This window comes from Corythoichthys intestinalis, chromosome 1 (assembly GCF_030265065.1).
Source record: "Corythoichthys intestinalis isolate RoL2023-P3 chromosome 1, ASM3026506v1, whole genome shotgun sequence".
Lineage (NCBI taxonomy): Eukaryota > Metazoa > Chordata > Actinopteri > Syngnathiformes > Syngnathidae > Corythoichthys > Corythoichthys intestinalis.
The window spans coordinates 17,403,535-17,424,273 of record NC_080395.1 but is presented as its reverse complement, the minus strand read 5'-3'; the positions used below and the strand labels follow the sequence as shown (position 1 = coordinate 17,424,273).

General features: G+C 39.4%; 1 protein-coding gene across 2 annotated transcripts in view; it reads right to left on the bottom strand.

Annotated features, from left to right (window-relative positions):
• LOC130921267 (aminopeptidase N-like) overlaps positions 1–18,892 on the bottom strand; it is a 54,618-nt gene extending 35,726 nt beyond the window's left edge. For both annotated transcript variants that reach the window (XM_057844946.1, XM_057844956.1), the window contains exons 1-2: positions 18,768–18,892; positions 1,737–2,416 (exon numbers count right to left, since the gene is read on the bottom strand). In XM_057844946.1, coding sequence (XP_057700929.1) covers positions 1,737–2,335 — 599 coding nt within the window. In that variant the 5' untranslated portion in view covers positions 2,336–2,416; positions 18,768–18,892. The remainder of the gene's footprint in view (positions 1–1,736; positions 2,417–18,767) is intronic.
• Positions 18,893–20,739: the final 1,847 nt, after the last annotated feature.

Below are 20,739 nucleotides of genomic sequence, written 5' to 3'. Positions count from 1 at the left end.
GAAATTTTATATTAAAACCCCTCTTAATGTTTTCGTTTTAATAAAATTTGTAAAATTTTCAATCAAAAAATAAACTAGTACCCCGCCATTGTTGGTGTCAATAATTACTTACACAATGCTCATGGGTGCTGATGCCTATAAAATCAGTCGCACCCAAGCGCCAGCAAAGGGCGGCAAAACTCCATAAAACACAATTAACAAGTGGGCATTTCACTCTACTGTAATTTAAACCTGTCTGAGCGCGACATGTGCGTTAATTGCGTCAAATATTTTAACGTGATTAATTCAAAAAATTAATTACCGCCCGTCAACGCGATAATTTTGACAGCCCTACATTTGACACAAAACTCCAAAAATGGGCCGGACAAAATTATTGGCACCCTTTGAAAAATCATGTGATGCTTCTCTAATTTGTGTAATTAACAGCTCCTGTTACGTACCTGTGACACATAAGTGGTTGCAATGACTAAATCACACTTGCAGCCAGTTAAAATGGATTAAAGTTGACTCAACCTCTGTCCTGTGTCCTTGTGTGTACCACATTGAGCATGGAGAAAATAAAAAAGACCGAAGAACTGTCTGAGGAGTTGAGAAGCAAAATCTCAAGTTTACAAGTCCAACTCAATGTTCCTGTGTGTACCATGCGCAATGTCATCCATGAGTGTAAAGCCCATGGCACTGTGGCTAACCTCCCTAGATGTGGACGGAAAAGAAAAACTGACAAAAGATTTCAACAAAAGATGTTGGACAACGGACCTCGACTAACATCCAAACAAGTTGAAGCTGTCCTGCAGTCCGAGGGTACAACAGTGTCAACCCGTACTATCTGTCGCCGTCTGAATGAAATGGGATCTATGGTAGGATACCCAGGAAGACCCCACTTCTTACCCAGAGACATAAAAAAGCCAGGCTGGAGTTTGCCAAAACTTACCTGAGAATGCCAAAAACGTTTTGGAAGACAAAAGTAGAGTTTTTTGGGAAAAGCCATCAACATACAGTTTGCAGGAAAAAAGACGAGGCCTTCAAAGAAAGGAACATGGTCCCCACAATCAAACATGGCGGAGGTTCCCTGATGTTTTGGGGTTGCTTTGCTGCCCCTGGCACTGGACTGCTTGACCGTGTGCATGGAATTATGAAGTCTGAAGACTACCAACAAATTTTGCAGCATAATGTAGGGCCCAGTGTGAGAAAGCTGGGTCTTTCTCAGAGGTCATGGGTCTTCCAGCAGGACAATGACCTAAAACACACTTCAAAAAGCACTAGAAAATAGTTTGAGAAAAAGCACTGGAGACTTCTAAAGTGGTCAGACCTGAATCCCATAGAACACCTGTGGAGAGATCTGAAAACGGCAGTTTGGAGAAGGCACCCTTCAAATCTCAGAGACCTGGAGCAGTTGACCAAAGAAGAACGGTCTAAAATTCCAGCAGAGCATTGTGAGAAACTCATTGATGGATACCGGAAGCAGTTGTACACAATTATTTTGTCTAAAGATTGTGCTACCAAGTATTAGGCTGAGGGTGCAAATACTTTTGTCTGGCCCATTTTTGTAGTTTGTGTAAAATGATAATGATTTTCATTCTCATTTGCGTTTTTGCATAGCAAGCAAAATAAATGAAGACATTACTACCAAAGCATTTGTAATTGCAATCATTTTCTTGGAGAAATTGAGCATTATCTGACAGAATTGTAGGGGGGGCCAATACTTTTGGCCAGCAGCGTACGTCAGGTACACCTACTTCTTCACTCCATCTTCCATGTATTCGCTTCTGTAGAATCCGTCCAGGCCATCTGCCAGTTCTCCTTGAAATTCAGTGTGCAATACGTAGGATGCACCCTCTTTGAGGCTGCCATACAGTTCCAGGACCAGGTACTCTGTCTCCACCACCAGCCAGGACTTCGTGATGGCCGGGGTCCAGCCTCCGGATAGCTCTCTCAGCAGGGCGTGGCGTCCATCGAAGGTGGTGAAGTTAAGCTTGCTGGCGTGGATCAGAACCATGTCCGTAGCCTCGAGACAGGTGAAGACCACATCCGAGCGTCCGGTAAAGATGAAGAGGTCATCTGCGTTGGGCTTCAGGCGAGGCCATAGCGTCACGTTGTACAAGGTGGGGACCAGCGTGGACGGGAGTCTGTACTGGTCCCACGGATCCTTTGAGACTACGGGGGTCGGATCCGGGATATCGCTGTTGATCGCCGCTTGGTCCCCAGTATTAACTCGATTCTTGGCCTTCTCCTTGTCGTAGGTGATAGACAGAGCTATGATTGTCACCAGAGCGCTAATAGCTAATACAAGTAGTCCAAGTCCCACGTTCTTACTGATGTAGTAGACCTTCCCCATGACCAGGGAGGAAGTCAGTGAAAGTCTGTAAGGTTCTGTTTCACTTTGGAAGTTCACGTCGAGTTCAGGACTCCATAATACCTGAGAGAGTGATGGAAAGACTGATGAATTCCGATATTATGTTCGCGGCAGTTTTACACAAATACTTTAATTTTGTCCCATGTATATTGCAAAATGAGTAGGAGTATGCAAATTCAGAATTTTGGACTGTGATTTCTTGTCCCTGATAGCCGTCTCAGCTGTCCTTTCAGCCAGTAGAGTTTTTATACGTATAAGGCGTGGTTATGGTGTCTTGCGATACGCTGGCCCAAACAGAAGCTGATGTGTTCAGCTGGGAGTGGTGGAGTTTCTCTTCCTCTTTCTGTCAATATCATGACTGATGACTGAAAACATTCTTTAGTTTTTGTGATTTCAAAAGTGCTTGCCGAAGCAAGTGAACTCACGTCATTATGAGGCCATTCATGATGCCAAATTGTGTGATTTATCAATGTAAAATGCTGTGAAATAGGTCAGTAGCAAAGTTCGGTATGTAAAGATCACACTTTCCGGTGAAGGGAAAAGGACTGTATTTGTTTATTATAACAATAAATCAACAAGATGGCATTAACATTATTAACATTCTGTGAAAGCGATCCATGGATAGAAAGACTTGTAGTTCTTAAAAGAAAAATGTTAGTACAAGTTATACAAAATTTATATTAAAACCCCTCTTAATGTTTTCATTTCAATAAAATTTGTAAAATTTTCAATCAAAAAATAAACTAGTAGCCCGCCATTGTTGATGTCAATAGTTACTTACACAATGCTCATGGGTGCTGAAGCCTATAAAATCAGTCGCACCCAAGCGCCAGCAGAGGGTGGCAAAACTCCATAAAACACAGCAAGTGAGCGTTTCACTTCATTTAAATCTATCTGAGCGGGGCGTCTGCGTTAATTGCGTCAAATATTTTAACGTGATTGATTAAAAAAAATTAACGCTCGTTAACGCGATAATTTTGACAGCCCTAATTAATTTATAAATCTATTTATAATTAGCTTCTCAAGAATAATGTATTTTCTAGAGATGTCCCGATCCGATATTTGGATCGGATCGAAAGCCGATATGGGCAAAAAAATGCGCACCGGTATCGGATCGGCCGACACGGAAAAATTCCGATCCAGACTTCTGATCCAGTTTTTTTTTAAAGTCCAGTCGGGGTTTTCCACCGCACCGATTTACATAATCCATTCCAGTTTTTGCTTCGGTTTCCCTAAAATCCGGTCCGCATTTTATGGCACAAGTTCAACACACTACATTACCATCTCCCAATTTACCAAGAGACTTTATCGGTAAAAATGTCAGCTGTGTGGGATCATTTCACCTTAAAGGATGACAAAGACGAAGAAGCAGAGTGCAACATATGCCACAATAAAGTCAAGCGTGGTGGTAAAGCTGTAAGAAGTTTTAATAAAACCAACCTAATCAAGCATTTAGCGAAATACCACCACAAACAATATGAGGAGTATGTTAAGAAAACCGAAGACAAAAAGAAAGGTCCTACGCAACTAACGCTGGCAGAAACTTTTGCTATGCTTGACAAACTCTGGCAGTTGACAGTCCCAAAGCCCAGGGAATAACAAGAGTCATTGCCGAAGAATTCATTCTGGATGACGAGCCATTATCTCTCGTGAGTAAAGACGCACCATCCAACACTTAGAACCACGGTACAACATGCCCAGCCGTCATTACATCCTTGAGCGATTTGGCCGTGGAAGATTCGAGAACGATTCACAAACATCCAAATTCCGATTATTGAAATATGTCAAGTAAAGCGGAACTAATACACAGCGCGGTCTTCGGGACGTAAGGAGAAACGGACCGCATTGCGTCCCGAGAGTAAACATCATGCTTGTCATAGACCCGGGTAATGCCAATGCTCAACTCACGGCTTTAGTTCAACTCATGCCGCTGGATAAAAAACACAAGAATACCTGACTGCTGCTGACAGCCGCTACAAACTACGTCAACATCGTTTTCCTGGAGATAATAGATATCATATGTATATAGAACTAGATGCAACATGACAGACTCGACGGAGTTAGCAACATTGAAGTATTGAAAACTAGATGCGTTAGTAAACAGCCGCCATCTTAAAGCAGGAGACTTCCCTAGTAGGCTGTTGTGAACCTTCCAAGCGAACCAAATTAACTTTTTATCTAAAATACTCCTAAATCGGCAAAATCTTGACTTGAATCTATCTTCAAAACAGTTTTAAAACTTTCACATGTCGAAAGTAGACAGAAGGGAAATTATGGAAAAACGGGAGCAATTTTAAGAACTTTAACAGTTGATTCTCAAAATTAAATGAATTGAATGTAGTTTAAAGCTGCTGATACAGAATGGGAACTTGAGTATTTTATTTACTATTTTAAAATGTTAAATTGATACTGAAATAGTCATTTATTTAAACCTGGGAGGCTTTTAATACAATTATTGTAACTAATGCACGAAACATTAAAAGTACCTAATAGCTTAGGGGTTTTGTGGGATTTTCCACTCAGGTTGTTTGTGTGTTTTGCTTTTTAAAGACAGTTTACAATATTATTTGCACGTTATACTGAATGACTATGCCATTTCTGTTTGTTATTTATAATGTTTTGTGTTTGTCACTGAATAAACAGGTCAGTTTCTTCTTACCAACCGTTGTGTGTTATTCAAACTCACCCAATTCAGCTGGCTAGTTGTTATCAAGAGTACTAAAACCCTTTTCAACATGAGTCTGACAACTAAGTAAGGAGGCTAAATAACTTTAAACTTTAACACATGCTCAGATAGGCCGGTATCGATATCGGCCAGTATCGGTATCGGATCGGAAGTGCAAAACAATATCGGTATCAGATCGGAAGTGCAAAAACCTGGATTGGGACATCCCTAGTATTTTCCATATTGTAAGGGGCACCTTTAATGAATGGCCTTTTGCAATGCCGTATTCATATTTAGGGCACACCACATTATAAGGTGCAATAGTAGTAGTAGTAGTAGTAGTAGTAGTAGTAGCAGCAGTGGTTGGGGTTACGTAATGCTTCTACTAGTCAAAGACTGGTAGATGACTACAAAAAGCGTCTCACTGAAGTTATTTCAGCCAAAGAGGGGAACACTAGCTATTAGGTGGTAGTGTGTCCTAACTTTTTCCTCAGTTAGAATATGCATTTTTGTTGATATATTTGCTTTCATGAGTAAAACAATGTTAATTTTTGTTGTTTACCTGCAATTCAATCACTTCTTTCTTTCTTCAAACACAGAGATAAAGAAAAATAAGATCAGACATTGATATGTGAGCATTTCTTAACAAAGAACTGAATACATAATGAGGTGTCCTAATTTTTTCACATGACTGTACACCACATATACCAATTGCGCCTACTTGGGGGGGAAAAAAACTATGTAGGAGTACAAGTACTGTCCAATTAAGCATATGGCAACATAATCTTTGGAAGTGACACACTTGATTGCGTTTTGCCCGCAGTGTGGTTACGTGCAGATGTTTCCCCGGCAACATCCAGAATGATGTCATGTTCACACTGTGCACCAGTAAGCAGTCAGCGATGACATAACAAGCGCTTCCCGTGGGCCGACCGACTGCATGCAAGCTCACAAAATATCTATAATGTGTAATACTAAATCATGCTAACATTTTTTATCCATAGAAGCATATTTGTATGGTCCAAAAGCACATTGTGTTCACTTTAGTCGCTCCCACCGCCCCCCAAAAATGGATCTGCTGAAACTGATTAAAAAATCCACATGTCAGGTTCCCACGGATGACTCGGCAATATTTACCACCGCAAACCTGGCAGGAGAACGCTACGAGCTGTGGCGATAATGATGGAAAGTTTTGGGAAAAAAAACATTTCCATTGCTCAAGTTTACTGTAAACTGTGATAAAATGGCAATTAGTCATCCACCCTCCCAGTCATTAATGTTTTTAAAAAATGACTTGTTTAGATTCAGAAGGTTGAGAGATGTACATTAGTTCATTAAATCCGAATATATTATTACTATGAAATAGGCACATGCTTTTCTTTTGTTTAGAGGTACTGTAAAATGGCTTTATAATGATAGCAGACTATACTTTGGACAAAAAAGTGCCAGAAAAGGCATAATAATGAAATTAGATGCTAATTTGACTTCCTTTCTCAGCTTCCCTGGCCCCGCCCACTATTGATTCAACTAACAGAAGATGATGTCACACCCAGAATGAGCTGCAAATTTTTGCAGTCTGCTAGCATGCTATCCAGAAATGCACTATACCCTTGTTGCCGTGTGACCGTTCTGTCATTTTGTCAACATGTACTCGCAAACGTAGCACTGGAAAGATAGACATTGTCATCAATTTTGGTTGTGATGTCACAACCAGAATTGCTGAAAAAAAAGAGTGCGTTCCCTCATGCATTGTTTTGGGTGTAATAACTATAATATAAGTAACTACCCTAATTTTTGCACTATAAGGCGCACCTGACTATAAGCCGCCACCCACCAAATTTGGCACAAAAACGGCATTTGTTCATAGATAAGCCGCACTGGACTATAAGCCGCAGCTGTCCTGTAGTATGTACGTATGTATGTATCTCATTAAGTATGTATTATGGGATATTTACACGAAAAAGATATTAACCAGTAGTAATACTTTTATTTGACAGTGGCATCATACCAATTACTTTGAACCAATTGGCTGCAAAGCTTCATTGCTTCAAGAAGCTTAATTTGGCCATCACTGTCAAACAGTCAACCTCTGCTGCCACCTGCTGTCAACACTGTTGTTGTCCAACATGCCTCCTAGCATGCATTGCAGCGCTACAGATGTAAATAACAATCAAAATTCATGTCCTGTGCTAATAATTTCTTCAGTTACTGTTCCACTTGTTTCATTAATTGCTAGTAATGGTATTTGGTAACCTTTAATTCACAGTGGCGCCATATGACTGTCATTAGATAATCATAATTATGACATGACACTGTCATGAGCATTTATGAATGCTTATAACAGATGTCATTCTGTGTTACTAAGCAAATTATCTCACTTTTAAATGGATGTAAAAGATCCGAGCTGGACATAAATGGAGTTAGTGACATAATTTGCCGGATGTCACTTCACGACATAAGCATTCAGTAATGCCCATGATATGTCATAAGTATCGATGACAGTCTTATGACAATGTTATGATGCCGCTCTGTAATAAATTGTTACCTATTAACTGAAAAAAATAATCAAATAAGCTGCACTGGACTATAAGCCGCAGAATTCAAAATGAAGGAAAAAAGTAGCGGCTTATAGTCCGAAAATTACAGTATATTTTTTATGCCTGTGGTCAAGCTAGACGCTAATGGTAATGAACAGCTCCATCGCTTCTGTCCACCCTGCCTCTCTCACTCTTTGCTGACGTAATTGCTGCATGACATCCAATTTGGCAGACTTAAGACGTCAACGATGACTATAGCGAAAATATTTCATCAACGAACGTGCAGAGACCGCATTACTGCAGACGCTGCACCGATCCACCTGTTAATCTCCCACTCCCTCCTACCCTTACTCGTGAACAAGACCCCGAGACACTTGAACTCGTCCACTTGGGACAGGATCTCATCCCTGACCCGAAGAGGGCACACTACCCTTTTTCGACTGAGGACCATTGTCTCGGATTTGGAGGTGCTGATCTTCATCCCAACCGCTTCACACTCAACTGCGAGCCGCTCCAGTGAGAGTCGGAGGTCATGGCTTGATGAAGCCAACAGCACCACATCATCTGCAAAAAGCAGAGATGCAATGCTGAGGCCACCAAACCGGAACCCCTCAATGCCTTGGCTGCACCTAGAAATTCTGTCCATAAAAATTATAAATGAATCGGGGACAAAGGGAAACCTTGGCAGAGTCCAAACCTCACTGGGAAGGAATCTGACTTACTACCGGTTATGCCGACCAAACTCTGACACCGATCGTACAGGGACCGAACAGCCCTTACCAAGGGGCTGGGTACCCCGTACTCCCGGAGCACCCACCACAGGACTCCCCAAGGCATACAGTCGAACGCCTTCTCCAGATCTACGAAACACATGTAGACTGGTTGGGCAAACTCCCATGCACCCTCGAGGACCAACCCAAGGGTGTAGAGCTGGTCCATTGTTCCACGGCCGGGACATAAACCACACTGCTCCTCTTAAATCCGAGATTCGACTTCCCGATGGACCCTCCTCTCCAGCACCCCTGAATAGACTTTACCGAGGAGGCTAAGGAGTGTGATCCCTCTATAATTGGAACACAACTTCTGGTCCTCATTCTTAAAAAGGGGAAGCACCACCACAGTCCGCCAATCCGGAGGCACTGTCCCCAATGTGTCAGCCACGACAGCCCCGCAACATCCAGAGCCTTTGGGAACTCCGGGCGGATCTCATCCACACCCGGGGCTTTGCCGCTGAGGAGCTTTCCAACCACTTCAGTGACTTCAACCCCAGAGATCGGAGAGTCCCGCTCGGAGTACACAGATTTTGCTTCCTCGAAGGAAGCCGAGTTGGTGGAATTGAGGAGTTCTTCGAAGAACTGTATTCTCCCCACCGACTCACGACGTCCCGAGTCAAGGTCAGCAGTACCCAATCTGCAATATACACAGTGTTAATGGGGCACTGCTTTCCTCTCCTCAGATGCCGGAGGTGGGCCATAATTTCCTCAAAGTCTGGAAGTCTCCATGACGAGACAATTGCAAGGTCAAAAGGTGTTTTGGGAGACTAAAACATAACGAGACTAATACCAGTTTTCGTCTGACGAGATGACAACGAAACCAAAATGCATAATAGTTTACGTCACATATTTACAATGTGTGACATTTAAGTGTAGTTAGCCTGCATCATAGCAGTGTCTGTTTGTGCCACTCATATGACGTGCTGCTGCTCTTCCGTCTCCAGGCTTGCATAAACGGTAGGATTTGTTTTCTTATTTTGCCAGAGAGAATATGCAATGTTGCTTTAGCCTTTAAAGGTCTGTGCTGAGTGATCTTCACACACTAAATGTAACTCATAGCGTTAGCATGGCATTCACGTTCGTGTTAACATTAGGCTCATGCTAATGGCAAGCGTCCTCTTTAACTCTCGGACAACTTTGTTTTAGATACAGTTTGTGGTGTCCAGGAGGGTATGATTAATTAAAAAATAATGTACTGTTTTCGTGCCGAGTGTGTGTGGTATCACCAAATTGACATTGTCCTTGTACACGCTACAATATGTGCTTGTCTTTCCATGTTCATTAGAAATAGTTGTTAACCTTATTTATTTTTATGAGTAATTTTTTTTTTTTTTTTTTACAGACGAAAATAGAGTTGACTAAAACGTGACTAAATTAGTCTTGAGTTTTCGTTGATAATAACTAGACGAAGACAAACACATTTTAAGATGACTAAAAATATGACCAAGACCAGGGGTTAATTTGTAGCGGATCCTGCCGGAACAAGATCCGGCACCTCTTGATTTTGGCCTCCCTGTGTTCCGGGACCTATTTAGGCAGATCCGGCACCTCTCGTGTATAGAAAATAATAATATAAAAACGTTTTAAAAAATGTATTGTCATAGCCCCGATTGAGAGGAAAGAAGGAGAGAAGTCGTTGATGGCTTTCTCCAGCTTATTGTGGCAACAGTAAGAAATCAATAAACAAAATAACAACAGACTGCCGCCACATTCTACCGCTAACTTTTGCCTCTAGCCCATCTCCCCCTTGCTTCCTACTACCTCACTGCTTTCCAGTCCCAGCATCTCTGAAAGGGACCGTGCATAGTTACAGACATTACAGTATAAAGTAAAATAATAATATGCATAAATTCATTTACAGAACAAATTCCAAGAATTGTATGTTGTTTATAAAAATAAAAATAAAAAAAGTCATTTCAAAGAGTCTGAGATTTGTTAATGCACTGAAAAGCTGGACCAACAAATCACGCCCCGATAAAAAAAACAAAAAAAAAAACTTGCAACATCTGGGGAGCAAGCAGCCAACGGTATTTCAACATGCCAGAAAGACAGTTGCATCTAATGTCTTTTTTCAAAAAGAAGCAAGATGGTTCAAAACGAGCCAGAAAAGCAACAAACGGCGATGAGAGCATCAGCAGCGATCATGCTAACGGGAAGGACCGGGTGCAGCATGAGGCTAGCGCGGCAGCAGCTAACCAGGTTCACGGACAGCAAGCCAAGCCGGGGCAGGAGGCTGCTACCGTGGCAGCAGCTGGTCAGGTTCAGCGCCACCTGGAGTTGGGGCCAGTTACAGCGCCAGCAGTCAGCAACAGGCTTATGGGAAATTTGGGTTTGGGATACACAAGTTGTAAGGCGGTGGGAACTTTGGGGCCAGAGAAGTCGGGGGGGTGAAACTCGCAAAAGAATGGGTTTGTGTTATTTTATTGTAATCTAAGATTTTTTTAATATGTTTTACAAGTTAGACTGCACATAACTGTCACCACCTGTGTTCATGTGGGCAACTTCCTGTGCTGTGCAGATTATAGCCTAAATAATTGTAAATTGTTGTCATAACATTTATACCATGGATATTATCTGAAATTGAGGCTTGCAAGTCCCACAGCATGGCAAGTGGGCATTTGCGTGTTGTTTTCAGCACCATTTTCTACGTATGTTCCGGGACCTGTGCCCATCTCGTCATCCCTGCGTGTCCTATATACTTTGCATTCTGGCACCTTATGATTTACAAATTAAGCGCTGACGAAGACCAATAAGTATTATCGTCCAAAAAGCTAAGACTTAAACGAAAATTTAAAAGGCTGCAAAAATCAGCATTGCAGCCACATTTTGAAAAATGTGGCCCAAATCAGATTTAAAACCTAGATCAGATTTGAAATGGTCCAATTCTGTGCGACATGTTCCGTTCAGACCGTCAAGTTAATGGCTTACTCAAGTCGGAAAAACACGCAAAAGTTGGATTTGTGCATTAAGACCTGCAGTATGAACCTAGCCATTTTATTTGTTTAAATTACAATACGGGAAGGCCAACCTTACTCTAATGAAAGCTGGAGATGATCAATTCTGGTTGTGATGACACAACCAGAATTGGTGAAAAAAATGGTCATTCACTCATGCATTGAATTTGAGGGCCAAAGTCGTTAAATTACATTAGTGCAGTCATTACCATTTTTTCACATGCTCACCATTTCTTAGCACCTTTAACTCATCGGATGCCGTTGACGCTAAGGAAAACGTGCAATGCCTTTGAAAGAAAACCTTGAGTCTTAATTCATTTTGACATTCATTTTGATGAACCTCTCTTTCCTGCAGTGGCCATCAAGGAATCTGTGGTGAAATATCTCCACAACATCCCAAAGGTACTCACAACATCTGGAATCCATGCTTCTAACCAGAACAAAGGCCCCCCAAAGCACGGGAGGTTTTAAGCATGCCGGATGTTAGAATAAGCAGTCATTGTTTTGTGTTTTAAACCTTTCTTTCATTAATGCATCCTTTTATGTGGTAGTACTGTTTCATACAACATGGACGCAAACTTCATTTTGTGAAATGGCTTTAGAAGCTAACTATAGGACAACAGGCCTAGAAATGGCCAAAACCATAAATAGTAATAGTTTGAACCAAAAATCCAAATCTGTCTTGTGTCCTCTCAGGAAAGGCTTCTGGAACCTTTTTTGAAGGTCTACACATGATAGATGTCCAAGAGAAACTGGCTTCAGTAGCTGAATCCCTCTAATAATTTATGAGTTTGTCTTTGGAAGTGAATGGCCAAAAAAGTAGTGGGTTTCCAATCCAAATATCAATCTTTCTGTTTTCCCGTAAACGACTCTTTGTAGGTGTACTCATCATAGAAAACCCACAATATAAATGATAGGTAGTCTATGACTGTTTTTGGAAAAGGTTGAAATTAAAGGAATTTATCTGCTGTGACATTCTTAGTTCGATGGTCCATGAGCACATGACGAAATCTCAAAATATGCCAAATCTTTTAAGGAAGGCAAGAAATGAGGACAGTACGAAGGGACGTTAGACCAGACATAGACCAGGGGTGAAAGTGGTTAGAATTTTTTGCCGGAACTCCCCGACGTGAAGGTCGCCACGGAGCCAGAAATTTTGTATGTTTATTTATTTATTTGTTTTTTATCATTTTCTGGGGGGGTCAAACAGCCTAAAACTACTGAAATGCAAAGACAACTGTTTTGGCAGTTATTTCTATAACACATACAAAAACGGATTTTCATTCAAAATTGTATTTTTTCAATGATTTGCAAAATAAAAGTATATAACCCAAACCTCCATCTCCTAACTTTTATTTTCCCTCATTTGCTCACATACTAAATGCCAAATTTCAATGTTAACTACTTAAGAACATAGGATGTATATTAAAATTGAAGTTAATGTAAACATTTACTTTTTTTAATAATAAAGATATAAGTAACATACATTCAGAAAAATAAGTACAAATGACGTATTTTATGCAGAGTGAAATGGAATATATTTTGAAGATTGCGCAAACATTGACTTTTTTAAACCGTAAGGAAATGAATAAGTAGCCTAACATGAATGAACAAATATAAGTCCAAAGTGCACATTGACAGCTAAGATGTTCTAAACCTCCGCATCAGAGCAAATAAAACTTAATATGATAAACAAACCTCCACAACTATTTCCCTGCTCTTAAAGATTTGATCCATTTCTGTTGCATTGCCCTTTTTTTGTCACATCAATTCAACAAACTTTTTTTTTTTTTTTTGCTGTTCCAGAAAACATGCACATTTGAACCAATCAGAGCTAACTATCTCTGCTGATCACATGTCACTATGTTAGCCAATTGAACGGAAAAATGAGTCCAGGCGTTTTTCTTTGCTGCGTGCATTCACACATTCACGTGACTCATCATCGTCAGACTCAGATAACTGCAGCAGCTGGGGAAAGCTCCATGTCGTCCGTGGAATAAAATAAATAATAAATATCGGTGGAAACGGATTACGCTACACAAGCACTTTATTATGCTTGTTGTCAACACTTGTGTATGTAAATCTGATGTTGGTAGATTGTTTTCTTCTTGGAGATGAAATGCATGTGTGGCGGCTTAGCATTTTTTTTTTTTTTTTTTACACCGCGTTTTGACAGTTGCAGTCATATTTTCGGAATCAAAGCTTCGTGTACCAGAACAGCATTCTAGCCCTAAATCTTATACCGGAACTGCGTTCCTGACCGTTCTGGGCCACTTTCACCACTGCCTAAAACCAAAACAGGCACCTTCCTTAGGCATATATGAATCTCTATGAGCAGCGGCATCAAAAAGTTCAAAGTCGTTCCCTCATAAAATCCTGATTCAATATTTCTTGATATAAGTATAACAAAACTTAAAATTGCTATAAAACTCTCAGATTTTACGTGAGATGCACAAAAATCACCAAATGCAGAGATAATAATATTTGAGATATCATTTAAGCTTTTGCCCGAAATAGCGACTTAATTTTGTTTTTATTTAGGGCAATTTTGACATAAGTTTTCAACAGTGAATATATCACTCAATTTTGACATCAGAAACTTAATACTTGAGGAAAGCATGCAAAATCATCTTAATTTTACTCAACAAAAGCAATTTTTTAAAATATACAAACACAACTTATTTAGGTTGAATTCCGATGTCACTATTGCCTCAGCACGTCTTGCCGGCTATCTGGCCCCCGTCGTTTTTAGATCGAAATGTTAAATAAAATAAAACACGTTAAAAAAATGTTTGTATGGACGCAGAAATGTCTAAATTACTAGTTTTTTTGGTCACACTTTACAATAAGGGTCCCTTAATTACCATTAGTTAATGAATTTTTAGACAATAACTCATGTTTAAGTAACATTATAATAATTCATTTAATCCCTTATCTAACATTTATTAGTATATTAATTAACATGAGTTAATGCATGAGTTAATGCATTTTAAGACGAAAACTAATGTTTAAATAACGTAACAATAATTAATATCATTGCTTATCTAACATTTATTAATATATTAATTAACATGACTTAATGCATTAGTTAATGCATTAGTTAATGCATAACCAGACAGTAATTAAAAGTTTGGTAAAATTAGAAAATACATACAGGTCTATATAGTGTTAGGGTTTGTCAACTTAAGCATTTATAATTTCTTAGTTAAGTGACACATGTGCTACACTTTACAATGAGGGTCCCTTAATTACCATTAGTTAATGCATTTTTAGACAATAACTCATGTTTAAGTAACATTACAATAATTCATTTAATCCCTTATCTAGCATTGATGAGTATATTAATTAACATGAGTTAATGCATTAGTTAATGCATTTTAAGACAATAACTAATGTTTAAGTAACAAGACAATAATTAATATGATTGCTTATATAACATTTATTAATATATTAATTAGGGCTGTCAAAATTATCACGTTAACGGGCGGTAATTATTTTTTTTAATTAATCACGTTAAAAATATTTGACACAATTAACGCACATGCCCCGCTCAAACAGATTAAAATGACAGCTCAGGGTCATGTGCACTTGTTACTTGTGTTTTTTGGGAGTTTTGTCGCCCACATCTGGCCCTTGGGTGCGACTGATTTTATGGGTTCAGCACCATGAGAATTGTGTAATCATTGACATCAACAATGGCGAGCTCCTAGTTTATTTTTTGATTGAAAATTTTACAAATTTTATTAAAACGAAAACATTAACATAATATAAAATTTCTGTAACTTGTACCAACATTTATCTTTTAAGAACTACAAGTCTTTCTATCCATGGATCGCTTTAACAGAATGTTAATGTTAATGCCATCTTGTTGATTTATTGTTAGAATAAACAAATACAGTACTTATGTATAGTATGTTGAATGTATATATGTCTTGTGTCTTATCTTTCCATTCCAACAATAATTTACAGAAAAATATGGCATATTTTATAGATGGTTTCAATTGAGATTAATTAATTTTTAAGCTGTGATTAACTCGATTAAAAATTTTAATCGTTTGAAAGCCCCAATATAATTAACATGACTTAATGCATTAGTTAATGCATTAGTTAATGCAAAACATGACAGTAACTAATAGGTTGGTAAAATTAAAAAATACATATAGGCCTATATAGGGTTAGGGTTTGTTAACTTAAGCATTTATAATTTCTTAGTTATTATACACTTTACAATAAGGGTCCAAAAAGCATTCAGTAATGGTTAATAAAGGTTAAGGGGGGGGTACTTAAGCATTTAGAATTTCTTAGTTAAGGGACACATTTGCTACACTTTACAATAAGGATCCAAAAAGCATTCAGTGATTATTCATAAAGGTTAAGAGGGGGGGAACTTAAGCATTTATAATTTCTTAGTTAAGGCATACATGTGCTACACTTTACAATAAGGGTCCAAAAAACATTCAGTAATGGTTAATTAAGGTGAAGTAATACTTATAAGTTGTGTTCACATGAAATAATACCATACTTAAGGTTAGGTTTTAATATATTTAATACATTACTTAACATTATTTCACATATACATTAGTGCATTAATAAATAGTTATTAATGTATACTGGTACTAGTAAGTGACTATGTTATTTTAAAATGAGAAAAATGAGAAACCTTGGGTGCTGCTAACCTAACCTTAAGTATGGTAATACGGATTGACACTGTTGTACCCGCAGACTGCAGGACAGCTTGAACTTGTTTGGATGTTAGTCGAGGTTCTTCATCCACCATCTGCACAATTTTTCGTTGAAATCTCTCTTAAATTTTACTTTTCCATCCACATCTAGGGAGGTTAGCCACAGTGCCATGGGCTTTACACTTATTGATGAAACTGTGCACGGTAAACACAGGAACATTCAGGTCTTTGGTGGTGGACTTGCAGACTTGAGATTGCCTTTGCCTGGTATACCAGACTCACCGCTGTTCGGGCAATTGAGTCTGACGAACGTCCGGCGGATCAAATTCCGAGGGCGGAGCAAGCCACAGCAAACAGACAGCGGAGTGGACCAATAAGGGACTGGCAGACGTGAGAGCCATGTTGACTGTTGTCAATGACTTGTTTCGATGTGTTTTTGGTAATTTAAAACTGGTTTTGCCGCAAATTGGAACATATTCTCGGCTCTCCCGTTCGCCATCTGTGTTGTTGTAGAAACGACTTTCGGCGCGCAAGAGTGACGTTACTCGTTAAGAACACGTCACGCAAATACATGAATCTGATTAGACGATTTTGTTCCTTGCTCGAGAGGCCGTTAATGGGGGGTCCCAGACTATTTCTCACAGTGTTTGAAAAATACAGGGAGAATAGTCTGGTTGTGCCAGGCAAAGATTGTCTATGCTTCCTCATAATTTTGCGTCTCATGTCCTCAGACACTTCTTTGGTCTTCTTTCTTTTTTCCATGCTCAATGTGGTACACACGAGGACACTGGTTGAGTCAACTTTAATCCATTTTAACTGGCTGCAAGTGTGATTTACTTATTGCCACCACCTTTTATGTGCCACAGGTAAGTAACAGGTACTGTAAATTACACAAAATAGAGAAGAATCACATTTTTCAAAGGGTGCCAGTTAGGGTTGTTCGGATCATGTTTTTTTGCTCCCGATCCGATCACGATCGTTTTAGTTTGAGTATCTGCCGATCCCGATATTTCTCGAACCGATTGCTTTTTTTTTTGCGCCCAATTCAATTCCAATCATTCCCGATAATTTTTCCTGATCATATACATTTTGACAATGCATTAAGAAAAAAATGAATAAAACTCGGACGAATATATACATTCAACATACAGTACATAAGGACTGTATTTGTTTATTATGACAATAAATCCTCAAGACGGCATTTACATTCTTAACATTCTTTCTGTGAGAGGGATCCACGGATAGAAAGACTTGTGACTTTGTATATTGTGACTAAATATTGCCATCTAGTGTATTTGTTGAGCTTTCAGTAAATGATACTGTAACCATGCCCAAATGCATGATGGGAAGTGGAACCATTACTGTGCGTAGTGCTACCAATTGATATATCTTCTCTGCGTTGGGAAATAACATAAGGTGTTAAGAAAAAGATCAATTGCTACCTTGCTTCCCCACATTGCTTCCCATGATATTTCTAATCGTAGGGAGAGGGATTGTAAGGCTTTAGCCAATTAAAAAAAGGCTCCAAAGGCTGCCAAAATTCACTCTACTCATTTTACACATCCTTTTATCTCTCTATATAGGTAAAACGGCGCCATTACAGATTGAGCACGACAATGCTTGAGTGGGTCGTGCAGTGCATGCATTAATTGCGTTAAATATTTTAACGTGATACTTTTTTTTTTTTTATTAATTACCGCCATTATCGGGATAAATTTGATAACCCTACCTTAAGCCTAAACTAAAGACTCTGGATGAGTGTAACATATTATGTCTGTAACGTTAAATACAATTAGAAAACGATTTAATTAAAAAATATACTGTATATATATATTTTAAAAAGGCATGGCCGATATTTTTTTGCCGATTCCACTACTTTGAAAATGACGTGATCGGACCCGATCGATCACTCTAGTGCCAATACTTTTGTCCAGCCCATTTTTGGAGTTTTGCGTAAAATGATAATTTAATTTTTTTACCCATTTTCTTTTGTTTTTTCATTGCAAGCAAAATAAATCAAGATATTACCACTAAATCAAATGTGATTGCAATAATTTTTGTGGGAGAAATTGAGCATCTCGAATTGCAAACAAAGGCTTCTGCACTAAATATTACCACGGATTTTCTCAGGGGTTCAAATACTTAGGAACCCCAGTAAAATTACAAATAAATTATTGATAATTCATACAATGTGAGCTCCGGATTATGTCTCTGAGTGAAAATGCATCGATGATTGAAATGTCAGCCCCCTACCTATTTTCTTAGTGAGTGAACTTGCAAAATCACAAGGAGTGCAAGTACTTCTGTTCCTCACTGTATAATTGTCACGGATGTGGCCCGTGAAACCTCAACCTCAAAGATGATAAGGAAGGTCTTCAAAGACCATGAACCAAACCAGTGTACATAGGAAAAAAACACTAACACAAAGCAGGGATTCAAATTTCAAATCTCAGAACCGTTAATCATACATACTGAGCACTTCTTTCCTGTGTGAAATTGAACTAAGCAACTTAAGTATAGAAAGTTTTATTTCAAGATCCATGAAACTTTGACTCTGTACTTGTTTTGATGCAAAATATATGTAATGTATGAGTAAAAATGAACTTCATTTCTAATGTTGCATGGGTAAAAACCAAACAATCTGGTCCGTCGTAAAAACTATTAAGCACATAAAAAAACTATTAAGCACATAAAAAAAATGAAGCGTTCGACTAATCAAGAGCAGTTTTTGGTATATTATAAAGCACTCCAAAAACTTGATAAAAGCAGTTTCCCACAATATGAGATAGAAACTTGTACATACCAGCAGCTGGATGTCCACTGCTTGCCTGCAGGATCTAGAATGAACCGCTGCTGATGGGAAACAGTTTGCAAGGGTGGAGTTGACGGGAGCTACCGCAGGTTTTCCTAGAGGGATGACTCCCCGTATTTGAGTTAGGGGAGATGAAGAAAAAAATGATAGGGAAAAGAGGGGGGGCGATTGAAGGAATGCGGCTATAACAACAAACCTCAGTTGCGGTGGCAAAGTCCGGAGAATTCCTAGAAAGGTACAGCGAGCGTACTCTCGGAACGCTTCTTTGCAAGAACGACCACACGTGATCGGCAGATTTTATTCATGTACATTACTTCCTTAGGTCAACATCTCAACCGGTAAATAAGCAAAATCACCTGAGGCGGGCAATCTAAGACCAGTGGGCCATAAAAAGCCCCTGGCAGTACTAGGTGCATTTCTGAAAATCCAGTCCCCAAAGCCAGTTGAAATGAGCAATGAGGAATTTGGCAGGCATGTCTGTCATGAGTAGAGCCACAAAAGAATTCACGGCTGAGAATACACAGAAAGCCTGCCATTTTCGCTTTGAAGACCCCTCAAAATAATAACAGTGGAGAGAAGGCTTAACGGAATTTTGGGGAAAATTCAGCCTCTGGTGCCAGTTTACCTTAGCAACACGGCCCCAAACCAGTTGATCTTAGCGACATCAAATCTGGTCGAGGCATAAAACACTGAAGTTATTTAAAGTGTCTATGAAAGCAAAAGCATGTTTATTTCATATTTCACATGGTATTTTATACTCCTGAATGAAATGGACCACTTGGATGTATGTGGAAGCCATCGATATATTTATTCCATTTTTTTTAATCCCGCACCATAAAAATGAGTGACTTCCTGGTTTGACGAAAAATGCAAATGTGACGTCAGCGGATTTCAAAAGATCTCAAAAGAATATAAAATCAGCCATTCCACTGCCCGGAAAATAGTCTTCAAGTGGAGGACATTCAAAACGACTTCCAACATGGCCAGGTCTGGCCGTCCAAGCAAGTTCAGCCTGAGAGCAGACCGTAAGATGCTAAAAGAAGTCTCCAAAAACCCTCAAATGTGACCACGGGACCTACAGCAGGCTCTTCCTACTGTTGATGTGAAAGTGCATCCCTTCACAATCAGAGATTTCACAAGTTTAACCTTCATCGGAGGTGTGCAAGGAGAAAACCTTTGCTCTCCAAGAAGAACATGAATGCCAAACTGAAGCTTCCCAGAGTGAATGTAGACAAAAACCATGTTCTTTGGACAGATAAAGCTAAAGTTTAATTATTTGGACACCAGAACTGAGGACATGTTTGGCGTATACCCAATATAGCATTCCAGGAAAAGCACCTCATACCAACTGGTGGAAGTGTAATGGTTTGGGGATGCTTTGCTACAGCAGGACCTGGCCAGCTCACCATCATAGATTCCTCCATGAATTCTATCGTGTATCAGAGGGTGCTTAAGGAACATGTGCTATCATCTGTGAAAAAAATTAAAGTTTATGGGGGAACAGAAGAAAAGAAACACAAGAGATGAAAGAAAAGAAACACAAACAACAACAAGAAATACATTGAACGCCTAACTACACTAACTACTAATATGTTGGTGGTATCGTCAACTAAATGTATTTCCGGTTGACACCATGTGGGGGGCCAGTTGACCAGGGAGAGAGGGGGAAGGAGGTGGGTGAGTCTATAAGCTAAGTGATAGAAAGGGGTAGAGTGTACACAAATCATATTCTATCGTGTATCAGAGGGTGCTTAAGGAACATGTGCGATCATCTGTGAAAAAATTAAAGCTGAAGCGAAACTGGACCCTGCAACATGACAATGACCCAAAACATAACAGTAAATCCACCAAGGGCTGCCTGAGATGGAGAGTCCTGGAATGGTCATGTCAAAGGCCAGATCTTAATCCTGCTGTGGGATGGGTGACTTGAAAGTGCTAGAAACCCCTCAAACATCTCACAGCT